Source organism: Mytilus galloprovincialis, chromosome 8 (genome assembly GCF_965363235.1).
Source record: "Mytilus galloprovincialis chromosome 8, xbMytGall1.hap1.1, whole genome shotgun sequence".
NCBI lineage: Eukaryota > Metazoa > Mollusca > Bivalvia > Mytilida > Mytilidae > Mytilus > Mytilus galloprovincialis.
Window position 1 is genome coordinate 90,584,209 of NC_134845.1, and position 12,849 is coordinate 90,597,057.

General features: G+C 31.1%; 1 protein-coding gene across 1 annotated transcript; it reads left to right on the plus strand.

Moving 5' to 3' along the window:
• Nucleotides 1–1,795: 1,795 nt before the first annotated feature.
• Nucleotides 1,796–6,394, plus strand: LOC143043664 (uncharacterized). The gene is made up of 2 exons (XM_076215865.1): nt 1,796–1,836; nt 4,364–6,394. The coding sequence occupies exons 1-2, from the start codon at nt 1,830–1,832 to the stop codon at nt 6,295–6,297; spliced, it is 1,941 nt and encodes a 646-aa protein (XP_076071980.1). The 5' UTR covers nt 1,796–1,829; the 3' UTR covers nt 6,298–6,394.
• Nucleotides 6,395–12,849: the final 6,455 nt, after the last annotated feature.

The window sequence follows — 12,849 nt, forward strand, 5'->3', positions numbered from 1 at the left end:
TTTTGAGAAATACTTTGTAGTTTCCAACAGAAAATTATTTTTTAGATTCTATATTAAATTTTGAATTAAAAACTTTTGTATTTTATATTTACTGTCTCGTTTATTGAAAACACGTGAAGTAGTAATAACGGGGATCTTATTTTATGATAGGTTAAATGAATATGTTACGGACCATATGAGTATTTGGACCATACGCGTATGGTCATGACCATATGCGTAATGACCATATGCGTTTACTTATATAGTCCAACCATACGCGTATTGTCCGACACATTGAACAATTACTGGCATTTAATTCCTAGCCATTTTTTTACAATTACTTGAATCAATAAAGGTAACAGTAGTATACCGCTGTTCAAAACTCATAAATCCATGGAAAAAAACAAAATCGGGGTAACAAACTAAAACCGAGTGAAACGCATTAAATATAAGAGGAAAACAACGACACAACACTAAAATGTAACACATACAGAAACGGACCAAGCATCAGACAAAATCCAACGAGAATAACAAATATAACATCAAAACCAAATACATGAATTTGGGATAGACAAGTACCGTGACACTTCTTATCGCAATGTGAAATTACACTCAAAAATAAGAGAAAACAAACGACGCAACGTTAAAATGTAACACATACAGAAACGAACAATAATAAATATAACATTCATGAATTTAAATATAACATTCATGAATTTAAATATAACATTCATGAATTTAAATATAACATTCATGAATTTAAATCTCGTAAATCGATTAGGATAAGACAATTTAAAGTAGCTAAAAGAAAACGAAGCAATCGAATGAAAAATAGCTAGACTTCATGCATGTCGGAAAAGACATTAAGTACGAATTTTACGAAATACTAAGGATTTTCTTATCCCAGGCATATATTATCTTAGCCGTATTTGATTCAACATTTTTGGAATTTGGATCCTCAATGCTTTTCAACTTTCTACTTGTTTGGCTTAATAACATTTTTGATCTGAGCTGACTGATGAGTCTAATGTAGACAAACCGCGCGTCAATCCACTTTTTTCTATACAATAGAAAATGCCTGTGCTAAGTCAAGAATATGACAGTTGTTGTCCATTTGTTTGATGTGTTTTGTCATTTGATTTTGCCATTATGTTATAACTCATATTTTACAAACATTTTTACTAGTTTTTTACTTGATTTGAGCACAATCAATACTTGTGTAAGTAGAATCTAGTCATACATTATGTTGAGTAGGGTCCCGTGGTCATAGTTTACATAACACAGTACTTATATTTTCCAGAGCTTCGTAAGATCATGTTTTAAATTGATTTCAATATTCATATCCACCTTTTACTAGTAGAAATTATAATGTATAGGAATATTAATGCTCAATTATCATTTGTATATACATGTATTGGTAATATCAATACGTTGGATGTTCTAAAACTAATTTGCCACCTGTTGTCATGCTAAATTTGAAATGTATTTATCGAGTCTAGGTAACAGTGTTATAATGATATGAAAAGTAAACTTGTGTTCGTATGATGTGCTAAGAAAGATAACAATATCAGTGATTTGAAGACGATAGTAAGGGTCGATACACCGACAATATAACCGCCTTACCAGATAAAACATAAAAATAAATTACTATCACATATTATCGAATGCAAATTATTCAAATTTATGATATAGAAATAGGTAAATTTGAGATAAAGTAAGGTCCTAACAGTATAAAGTTTATTTTATATCATTCAATTTAAATTGACTATGTTGACTATTAATAGAATATCACAAGATAATGGGCAAAGTCCCCATATATTTATCAATGTGAACAGACATTGTAAAACAAAATGGCTGGTAAAGTATATTGCATTACAATATTGTGCTTTTGAGTATATTTCTTAGTAATTTATTCTCGTTTTTTTTAAATCATAGAATGATGTGTCAAGCAAGTCACATAAACGTGCTCAAGCGTTGTGCAAATGATAGCATTTCATTGATTTTTGTTTACTTTTACCGTTTATGAGATCTATTCGTTGGTTGGTTGAAAAACTGTGTAACATTTTACCATGAAATTATACTTAAAAACCTTGACAAGCAAAACACTGAAAAGGAATACCTAGTCATTTTGTAAAAAAAAAAAACGAAATGAAACAAATTATCTATTCAGTTTTCGCTTACCTGTAGAACTTGAGTTTCATTGGTATAAAATCACAAAAAAGATATCTTATAATAATTTAATTTTGGATGTAACGCGTCTTCTGATTGGCTGACGTTATTTTGTTATCAGCTCATAGACATAATTTAGTCATGTGACCATGACGTCATCAACGTTTTTTCATGGTTTTCTACGGTTTAAAATGGATTTTAGAATTAAATTATAAGAAATGACTGTAATATTTTTTCTGTCTATTCGAAATAACATTACAAATGTGGTGTACACTGTAAAATAACCCGCTACGCGCGTTATTCAGTATGCACCAAATTTTTCATGTTATTTCTTCATAGACAGAAAAAATACAGTCATTCCTTAAATAGAAAATACCTAATGGTACAGTTAATTAAGGTAACTTATAAAACACCAATGTTTGTATGTCAATTTTTAATGAATCTGCTTCAAATTTGTTCTTACGTTGTGTTTCAGACAGTAATTTTATAGTCAGGAAGACAAAAGTACACAGTTAACAAAAAAGTAAAATCACAAATGTAATTCAAAACGGAAAGTCCCTAATCAAATTTTAAAATCAAAAGATCAATGACATCAAACAATTATATAACAACTGTCATAAACCTGAATTGGATTAAACCTGGTTGTATAGCTATCAAAACCTCTCACTTTTATGACAGCCGCATACAATTTCATTATATTGACAACGATGTGTGAACAAAGCAAACATACATAATAGGTTACAATGTCAAAGATAGTGGTGCAGTAGTCAACATTTTGTTATAATCTTATTCTAACAAAACAGAGCCACGTCATATGTAACAAAGAAACTCAAAAAGGCATATAAACAAAGCACTTTAACAAACATGAAAGACAAGAAAAAAACCATACACCTTAAAAAAACAATAACAGAATGGATATCACAGACTAATTAGTAAAAGTAATATGCATAAAGACAAACAAAAAATATTTTACCACGTTAAAAAGATGTCAAACAAGTCAATTCACATAATCTATACATCAAGACCATCCTGAAGCGTTTGTGAACTTAATACGGAATATGTATGGTAATTATCGGAAGTTTGAACATTTTAGAAAAAGGACCATACGTTATTTTATATACCCCTGTTCATCAACATTCTGTTCAGACACTGGTGAAATTTTACAAAGTCTAAGTAGGAGCTGCAACCTCTTAAATACAAAAATAAGTTGCAAAATGTATATCCCATATGCAAGTAAAATTGGTATATTGCTACTTAGGTGGGGGATTTTGATAACTTCAAAATTAAAACCGTCCGTTTGTCATATATTCTGGTACTGAGATGATCGTGTATGCCAATTTCGTTTTATTAGTCTGAAGATGAGGCGGAGAAAGCCGTGTCTGCTGTTTCGCTATTGTGTAGTTCTGGAATATATATCAATGGAACGCAATCAGAAAAGTTTGGATGGTTACCGGAAAGATCCGCATCAATATATCTGAATGTGAAATTAAATAACCTGGCTTCTTTGATATTCTTGTTTTTAAAAAGTGTCTAAAGAAACTCCGATTAATGTGAAAAAAATAACCAGAACAAGCGCGCAGATCCTTCCAAAAGGGATGCTGCCAATTTGTCCAAATTCATCAAATATATAGTCAATAAGTAACTCCATGTTACTGTTCGTTTGTTTCTATTTGTATCATGGTTAACGTTTTGTTCACTATTAACAAAATATTTAGTACTACCTGATTCGAATCGCATTTTGTGCTATGACTTCTCGAAGTAAAAAAGCTAAACAAATATTCAGGCAATCATTTCTTAGAGCATTTACTTCTTTGCATACATCTCATAAAGTTTTTATGCCTTTAATCTTTTTCTCAGCATATTGGTTAAACTCCGTAATTTAATCTATGGTGTGGTATATATGATGAGTTTATTGACTTGTTAAACATTATGTCAAATATCACTAGTTCCTCAGAAAGACTTTTACTGGCGCACTACTTTTTCGGTCGATCATCTAATTCATTTACACGATACTGGACCTCATCTATTAACATCTTCATCTGTATGGTCAAAAGTTTACTAGAACTAATAGGAGACCATATTACAAAAAAAAACATGGATATTCGTTCGTTAAAAGCTTAAGTGTCAGTCTTATTGAAAATAGTTTGCCTTTGTTTGAAAAACCTTAATTTGTTATATTCTAATCGATGTCTCTTTTGATTAAATGGTACTGCAGATCAAGCTACACAAGACGCATCACTAACTCTTTATCAGTACATGTGTCAGAAAATTATTGGAACAGAGGAGCTCGTACAAACACGCAGGAAAATGAATGCAGTCAGAGACAATTTATCAAGCAATGAAACTAGTTCATTCTTCACAAGTGGAAGTTTTGGAGAAGGACTAGAGATGCGGGGAAGTGACGTAGACATTATGACGACAATTGAGGATACTGAAGTAAGTGAGGACAGAAACGTTCATTTCGATCCTGTCAAAACATATTTTATCATGGAAACAGACGAAGCACCGCTAGGTTTTACCCAATTACGTCTTATACATAGTGATTCACTAAGTACTTTATATTTCTGTGATGAAATTGGTGGTGAATACTACCTTTCTAACGTTTATGTAAAACAACTATTAATGACCAAAAACACACCGATCGTGCATGGACCATGTATATCCGACACGTGGGGTTTACTTGATATTGCATGTTGTCTACATAGTAAAAATTGGATATCACAAGCAGTACAGTGGATAACACGATCAAATAATTCATGGCCTGCATACGATGTTAAACAATCCATTATACAACATGGTGTTCTATTTGTACCAAAAGGTGTTCAAGGATCTATTATGGAAGATCTAGAATGGCGAATATCGTTTTCCGTTGGAGAAAAATTTCTTGTCTATACATTTACACACTCACAATTACTGTGTTATGCTCTTATGAAAATTATTCTAAAAGATGTGATAGATACTGACCTAGACTGTAAAGAATTACTATGCTCATATTTCTTGAAAACAATTTTGTTTTGGATTTCTGAGGAAATGCCTCACACGATATGGAAGACAGCTTGCATGATACCTAATTTTATGAGGTATTTTAGGAGACTTATATATTGTGTTGAAAATTCTGTTTGTCCCCATTATTTCATCCCCGAGAATAATTTATTTGCTATTAAGATTAGAGGACACGCACAGGAAACACTCTTACAAAAACTGATCACTCTAAATAGTTATGGGTGGCAATGCATCTTATTTTCAGATCAAATCAATAAATCAGCACTTCAAATAAACAGTGAAATGATGTCAATAAACGCGTTCAATGATAAAAGTCTCAAATTCATTGTATCCTACTTTGGGTATGGGACGGATGCTTTAATTATATCTCTCCCTTTTTCATTGATAAAAGTGGTACAAAGGATACTGTCTTTTGAGAGTTCAAAAATAAAACACCTTTATTCGTTATATATGTCAAATATTTGTCGATATAATGTCCAGTCACTTCCATTTGTTAGTACATATACTAATAAATCTAGCTATAAACAGTACAAAGCATGTATAAGTACGTGTCTACTAAGTACCCATCACGATGCTGTATCTGGGTGGTTGATGACAGCTTCCTTCTTCTATAAGACTAGACAATACAAAATAGCACTTGAAATCTTGCATTATTCTCTTCGAAAATGTTCACCAAAAAAACTTTACCATGAAATTGATTTGTCAGATATTCATTATGAACTTATCAGTTTACATATGTTTAAGCAGATGAGTTTAGTTCAATTGACTAAACTGCTGCTAGTGAAAGAAGTAAGGCTTATCAAAAATTCTTATTTTACACCTGATGAATTTAAAATTGTTAACAACACAAAGCATTATCGTATACCACCAGTAGTATATATCCACTCGCTTCGTTTTCTTTGTCATTATCATCTTAATAATATTATCCAATGTCGGCATTCTCTGATAGATTTACAAATTACTATAGACAAAGAATTGTTTATATCTAATATCGCCCAAAAAGCTGAATCGCTTCACATCTTAGGTATAATTTTTCAGTTAGTGGGAGACAAAAAATCAGCGAAACAAGCATGTCTGAAAGCTGTAAAAATATTTCCTGATAAAGATTGTAATAAAGCGTTTCGGTTTCTGTCATTAACGAATTGAAATTGTTTATGTGTATGTCAATTCACAAACATTTTTACTAAATATCTTAGTTGTTTTGATTTTTTGTTTGTTTTGTGAAATAAAACATTGTATTGCATTTTTGTTGGTTTGTTTTTTTTCTTTGTAATTTACATATCTGAAACGTAGTTATATATAAAACAAAGTGGAAAATACACAAATAAGATTAGATTTAAACAAAATGTAATTACAAACATTATTTTAAAAAGTTCAAAGGGGACAAACATCATTTTCAGACTTAAGACGTAAACAAATGAGAACAATGAGAAAAACACTGACAAAAAGACAATCATTTGTCTTTGAAGCATTAACAAAACCACTCAAGGCTCGGTACCATGAACCCAATTAAAAGCATAGAGGTAATCTATGGTACTCATGGGATACATCATTCTTTCGCATGACAAAAAACCTGTTTTAAATGGCTAAGCTTGCAAAATCAACTAATTTTGATTCATTTTGTGTTTTTCTTTATTTTTTGTTACCACTAGCACGAAAGTGAACAATCTCACTTTGAGAGAAATGTTATTGTGCAGAGGACAGTAATATAGCATGTATAGAGATAAACGTAATATTGAATTGAATTGATTGATTTAATTAAAAATATGTTACCACAATTTTGGTAAATCGGGTTGGTTTTTTTTTTTAAAGAAAGCTTGATTACAGGTCGAATATATGTGGTAAGAGAACATAAAGAAAAAAAAACTGAACGCCAAGTAAAATTCAAAACGTAAAGACCCTAATCAAATTGAAAAATCAAAAGCTCAAATACATCAAACGAATGGATAAAAACTGTCATATTCCTGACGTGGTACAGGAAATATCCTATGTAGAAAATGGCGGATTGAACCTGGTTTTATAGCTAGCCAAACCTCTCACTTGTATGACAGTCGCATCAAATTCCATAATATTGACAACGATGCGTGAACAAAAATGTACAAAAGGCATCTATGTTTAAGTCATAGGAAATGAGTGACCGGTGAGAAATAATGTTATTCCAGTTCTTGAACCAATGCATACAAACATCATAAACTTAGTCTTCTGTACACGATTTTATCATTTTTTCGCATTAATTTCGTATTATCGTCAATTTTTTTTTCAATCGGTCAGTGTTATTGTGAAAATATGACAGGTAATTAGATTTCGTGTTTTGAAGCCGAAGTTTAACGATTGTCACCTGTTTGTCAACAATCAACAAAAAGCATGGATATTGTGCACATGTTTAACATCTTCAATCAGATAATAGTTTATTTTAAGGACATCCATGCGTATTGCGATCACCGGATTTTCACGAGATGGGTCATACTGACGTCACTTTGCATACGGAAAATATGTCGGGGAATGCTTCCTGGATTCCTGGAAGGAAGCAATGAAAATTAAGTAATTTTTCTAAATATGAACAAATTAAAGAATTTTCTTAAGAAAAAAGTATATGTACATAAGTTTTATAATGAAAACTATCATTTGAGTTATAAAAAAACATATGCATCATTTAAGGTTTCTTATGACTTTAAATGTTTCTTATGACTTTAGGGACGACATCAAAAGTTCAATGTAGGATAAAAAAAACTTAATTCATATATTTTTTCATTGACCTCCCTACCTCCCCCTTTTTTACTTAATATGGGGAAAATTAATTGACCAATAAGGATTTATATAAAATCGATGTCAATTTAACAAAACTTCCCCACCTAACTATTTGAATTAAGTTTTTTATCTTTCATTGATTTTTTGATGTCGTCCCGTAAATCAACTCTTAAAAGATTGAAAGATTTTAAGTACTAATTATTTCTAATATCGTTTTGTTCACAATCATTTATTTTACTTTTTCCAAATGTCTTTTTCTAAAATATAATTAAACTTTCTATCTTTTGGTTAAACATAATGTTTTTTTTATACTTTTGCATTTCAAATAGAAATATTGATATTTTTTTTTTCATTATTTGAAAACCCTTTTGACTCAAATTCTCATATTTGATTGATAATATAACAAAATAATTTATCCAAATTACAATAAATCTTAAAAAAAAACAGTTAAGGGAGCATGTACTTGATAATATATAATAGAATTTCGTGTGAATTTTAGTCTAGAGGCCATCTAATAAACTATTTAGATGATCTTCGACTACTAATATTTCCGATGGTCACATAACCCGATATAAACATCAGTATAAATGTCATTATATTTCGACCTCGTAGAATTGAATTTGTATAGGTCTATTTAAGTTCCATGTTATAAGTTAACAAAATGTAATGAACGTTTTTAACGCTATGTATAATTTTTAAAGATCGAATCAGTCATCGAAAAGCTCACATTAGCTTCACTTTCAATCTTGACATTCTTTTCCGTTAAATGGCTGAAAACGACTTATTCATGCATAACAAATCGCTAGCTAATGGGGTAAGTTGGAGGTCGTATGAATACGGATTTTATAGGGTCAAACATTTTACTATTTACTTATTTTGACAAATGTGTACCAAATTGGATGCTGAAAAACGAATGTATATTTCAATATTTTCCTTTAGTAAGATTGAACTCAACGAAATCATATTCTTGGGGTTTTTTTTATATCTCGTAGCTACTGCCTTAATAATGCAATCTGGATAACACTATGTCATTGTCAGGAAACTATATTTAAAAAAGAATTGAAGTACAGTAATTTGGATTACTGAATTTCATAAATTAAAACCATTTATGCCACTAAAAGAGGGACGAAAGATACCAGAGGGACAGTCAAACTCATAGATCGAGAAAATAAACTGACATGGCTAAAAAAGAAATAAAGACAAATAATAGTACACAAGAAACAACATAGAAAACTAAAGATTCAGCAACACGAACCTAACAAAAAAACTGGGGATGATCTCAGGTTCTACGGAAGGGTAAGTAGATATTGATCTTCATGGTGCACCCGTCGTGTTGCTCATGTTACTTTTTGGAACTTTGGATCCTCAATGCTCTTCAACTTTGTACTTGTTTGGCTTTATAAATATTTTGATATGAGGGTCACTGATGAGTCTTATGTAGACGAAACGCGCGTCTGGCTTACTAAATTATAATCCTGGTACCTTTGATAACTATTATCACAATCACGGTAAATAGTCTGATTCGGTAGACCACATTCGAGAAAAGGCAGTGGGATTGTAGTTACGACATTAGGAACATATCCGATATCATCTGTGAAACGGTTATTTCATAAAGAGCAACCAACTGAATATAGCGTCTCTTGGTTTAATAGCTTTCTTGTGGGCAGCAATCCTCAATCGATGAAATCATGATAGGAAATACAAGCCCGTTAGATATAAATTCATTATGCAGGCGCTGCTAGAATGTTGCTAAATAGAAATGGAAAGTTCAACATTGAAATCATCTCTTCTGTCGTAAAGTTATGTTTTCAATCGACCCTAATTGTCCATTTTTAGATGTAAGTCAAGATATGCGGCAAACTTAGCTGTAACTGTTGTATCTCTGGTTCACTATTGACAGTCATCACTTTTGACACAAAATTATGTTTTCAACCGAACTTTATTGTCAATTTCTAGATGTAAGTAACAAGATTAAAGGAGATAAATCAATGTAAGTAAAATTGAACAATAAACAAAAATGTATAGAATGTCCACACACAAGCATTGCTTAAAAAAAGCAAGACAATCAGATTTTACGGGAAAAATAGAGGACTCAGATTGTTCAGGGATATATGCAGCTGCTGCTCCCAAGTAGCGTTAGTAGTTATTCTCACGCTGAATAATTAAGGGGGTGATCAACCTCAGTGGAAAATACGGCAATTGATCCCCTTGTTTCACAGGGGCACTAAATACGAGATATATAAAAAATAAAAAACATGATTTGTTTTTGTTTAATCATTAATAAAACTGATATAATGAAATAATAATTCAGCCAGTATGGTTCAGTTTTGTCATTTTGTAATAAGCGACGAAACATTGATGATAAATTTTTCACTTGCATGTGAATAATTCGACATCATTGAATCCGTATTCATGCAAACATCAATTTAACCCCTGAGCTAGAGATGAAGACGAATTCCGTGTGTATGGTAACTTAAAGGAAAAGAATGTCCACATTGAAAGTGAAACAAAAGAAAATCATTTAATTGACTGATTTGGACCACAAAAATAATTATTCATATACAAGTAGAAACGATGATTTACATTATATGTTTTAATCAATAATATGAAATTAAACAGACCTAGAAAAATCCAATTGCACAAGTTTGCGTTATATATTTATATTGATATAGGAAGATGTGGTGTGAGTGCTAATGAAACAACTCTCCATCCAAATAACAATTTAAAAAGTTAAACCATTATAGGTTAATGAACGGCCTTCAACACGGAGCCTTGGCTAACACCGAACAACAATCTATAAAGGACCCCAAAATTACTAGTGTAAAACCATTCAAACGGGAAAACCAACGGTCTAGTCTATATCAAAAATTATATATATATATCAATGTTTATGTTTATCATGATTATGGCACTTAAATGACCATCGAAAGTGTTCGGAAGTTACATGGATAGTTAATTAGATAGCGTTAGACTAAAATCAACAATAAACGAAGCTACATATTCTTGAGCCCATGCACTATTAATTGTTTTTTTTGTAATTTGGATAAATGTTTTATATTGTTATAAATCAAATATGAGAATTTGAGTCAAACAGATAGCATGGAAATATTTGACTGCTAGTTTCCCTTTAATAACTAACCTTTTCGTTAATACTGCAAATCAAACACGTTTTATCATATATCTATTAGCATATGATAAACTTGAAAAATGAACAGCATTAACTTAAACAGAATTGTTTGTTGTTCATGAAAGTATATCTAACCGTCTTCTTACATTGCAGGGATCTTTTTTATTACCAAACCAATTGGGCTGGTTTCTTATACCGACGATGAGTTTTTCCTCTAAAATTAAAAAAAAATGTATCGATATTCTATGCAAGCATACCGATTATTTCATTCAACCCAATAAGCAAGTAAAAATAAGAATAGAAACTAGTCATTATACGTCTGTTGCGAAAAACGGCAATTTCTTAATTCAACAACAGAATAAATGGTCCACTATCAGTCATTACTTAAACATACGAAACAATCTATCCTACAAAGATTCATGTTATAGATAGGTTGTTTGTTGCATGGGTTCATAGTTCTCAGCACTGTTGTTGTATACGGATGTATCTTTTGGTCTATTTATGTTTTAGCCATGGCGTTGTTCGTTTATATTTTGACTTGTTAGTTCGAATGCCTTTTTGTTATCTTTTTCCTCTCTTTATGTCGGCTGATCCTCTCCCTTGCAACATACGGGTATCACAGATACCTTTGTTGTATATCTGTCAAAGTCAACTAGATAGATGATAGAGAACCCGTCTACTCTTTATGTAGTTGCTGCTCCTTCAGTGGCATCATTTAAACTATTTTTAATTATTGAAGTGGTTGTAATAATATGAGCATGTCCGTCTTTTAGATTAAGATTAAGAATATAACACAATGTTGACTGATGTACCTATATTTTGACATTTTTGCTCATTTGGAAAGTTTGTTTTTGTTCACACATTGTTGTCAATGCAATGTAATAGAAAAGTATGCGACTGTCATAATAGTGATCAGAACCTGCTAGCTATGAATACCGTGTAATCCGTTATGTTCTACATAAAGTCATTTATACATTCGGTTGATGTGTTTGGGCTTTTGATTTTATCATTAGATATATAAGACATTTCCGAAATGAATTTGTCTTGGAGTTGGGTTTTGTTTACTATTTTAAGGTTTATCTGACCTTGGCCTCTTTTCAGGGTTGATTTGACAACATTTTCCAAATATTTCTACCTTTAATTATTTAACATTTATATAGACTAATTCTGAATAATTTTAATTGGATGAATTATTGTACAGGAAAACAGTCATGGATATTCATATCTATCATGCAATACATGTATTTAAATACAAATTTAAAAAACAATGTATGAGAGTCTGGATTGAGGGATGGGTGGGTGGTTAAAAGGGGGAGAGAGGTGTGTCCTTCAATTCTGTATTCCTAATTTTCTTAGAGATTTCTTATTCATTTAATATAAATTTTGCTCATTCTTCTTTATTCTATATATTTATCCACCCATCTATTCTCGATTTATTCTATATAAAAAAGAAGATGTGGTTTTATTGCCAACTATCAACATGAGACATAATAACAACGAAATTAACAGCTATATATTCACCAATGAGCAAAGCCCATACTACATAGTCAGCTATAACAGGCCCGGAAATTTTAATCTTTCTCTATTCTTCAAATTTTGTATCGTTCATTTTACCATTTTTGTCCATTATTCTCTTGTAAACCCCATTCAGACTCCGGTGTATATTATTTTAACATACAATATTCTTACGTGTATATTGCTATATGAACAACACACAAATGTTGAAATCAATTTGTAATTTCTGCAGAAAATTTACTGCCACTGATTATATGAGAAATATGAATATGCATAGATTAAGGGAAATGTGGTATGAGCGCCAATGA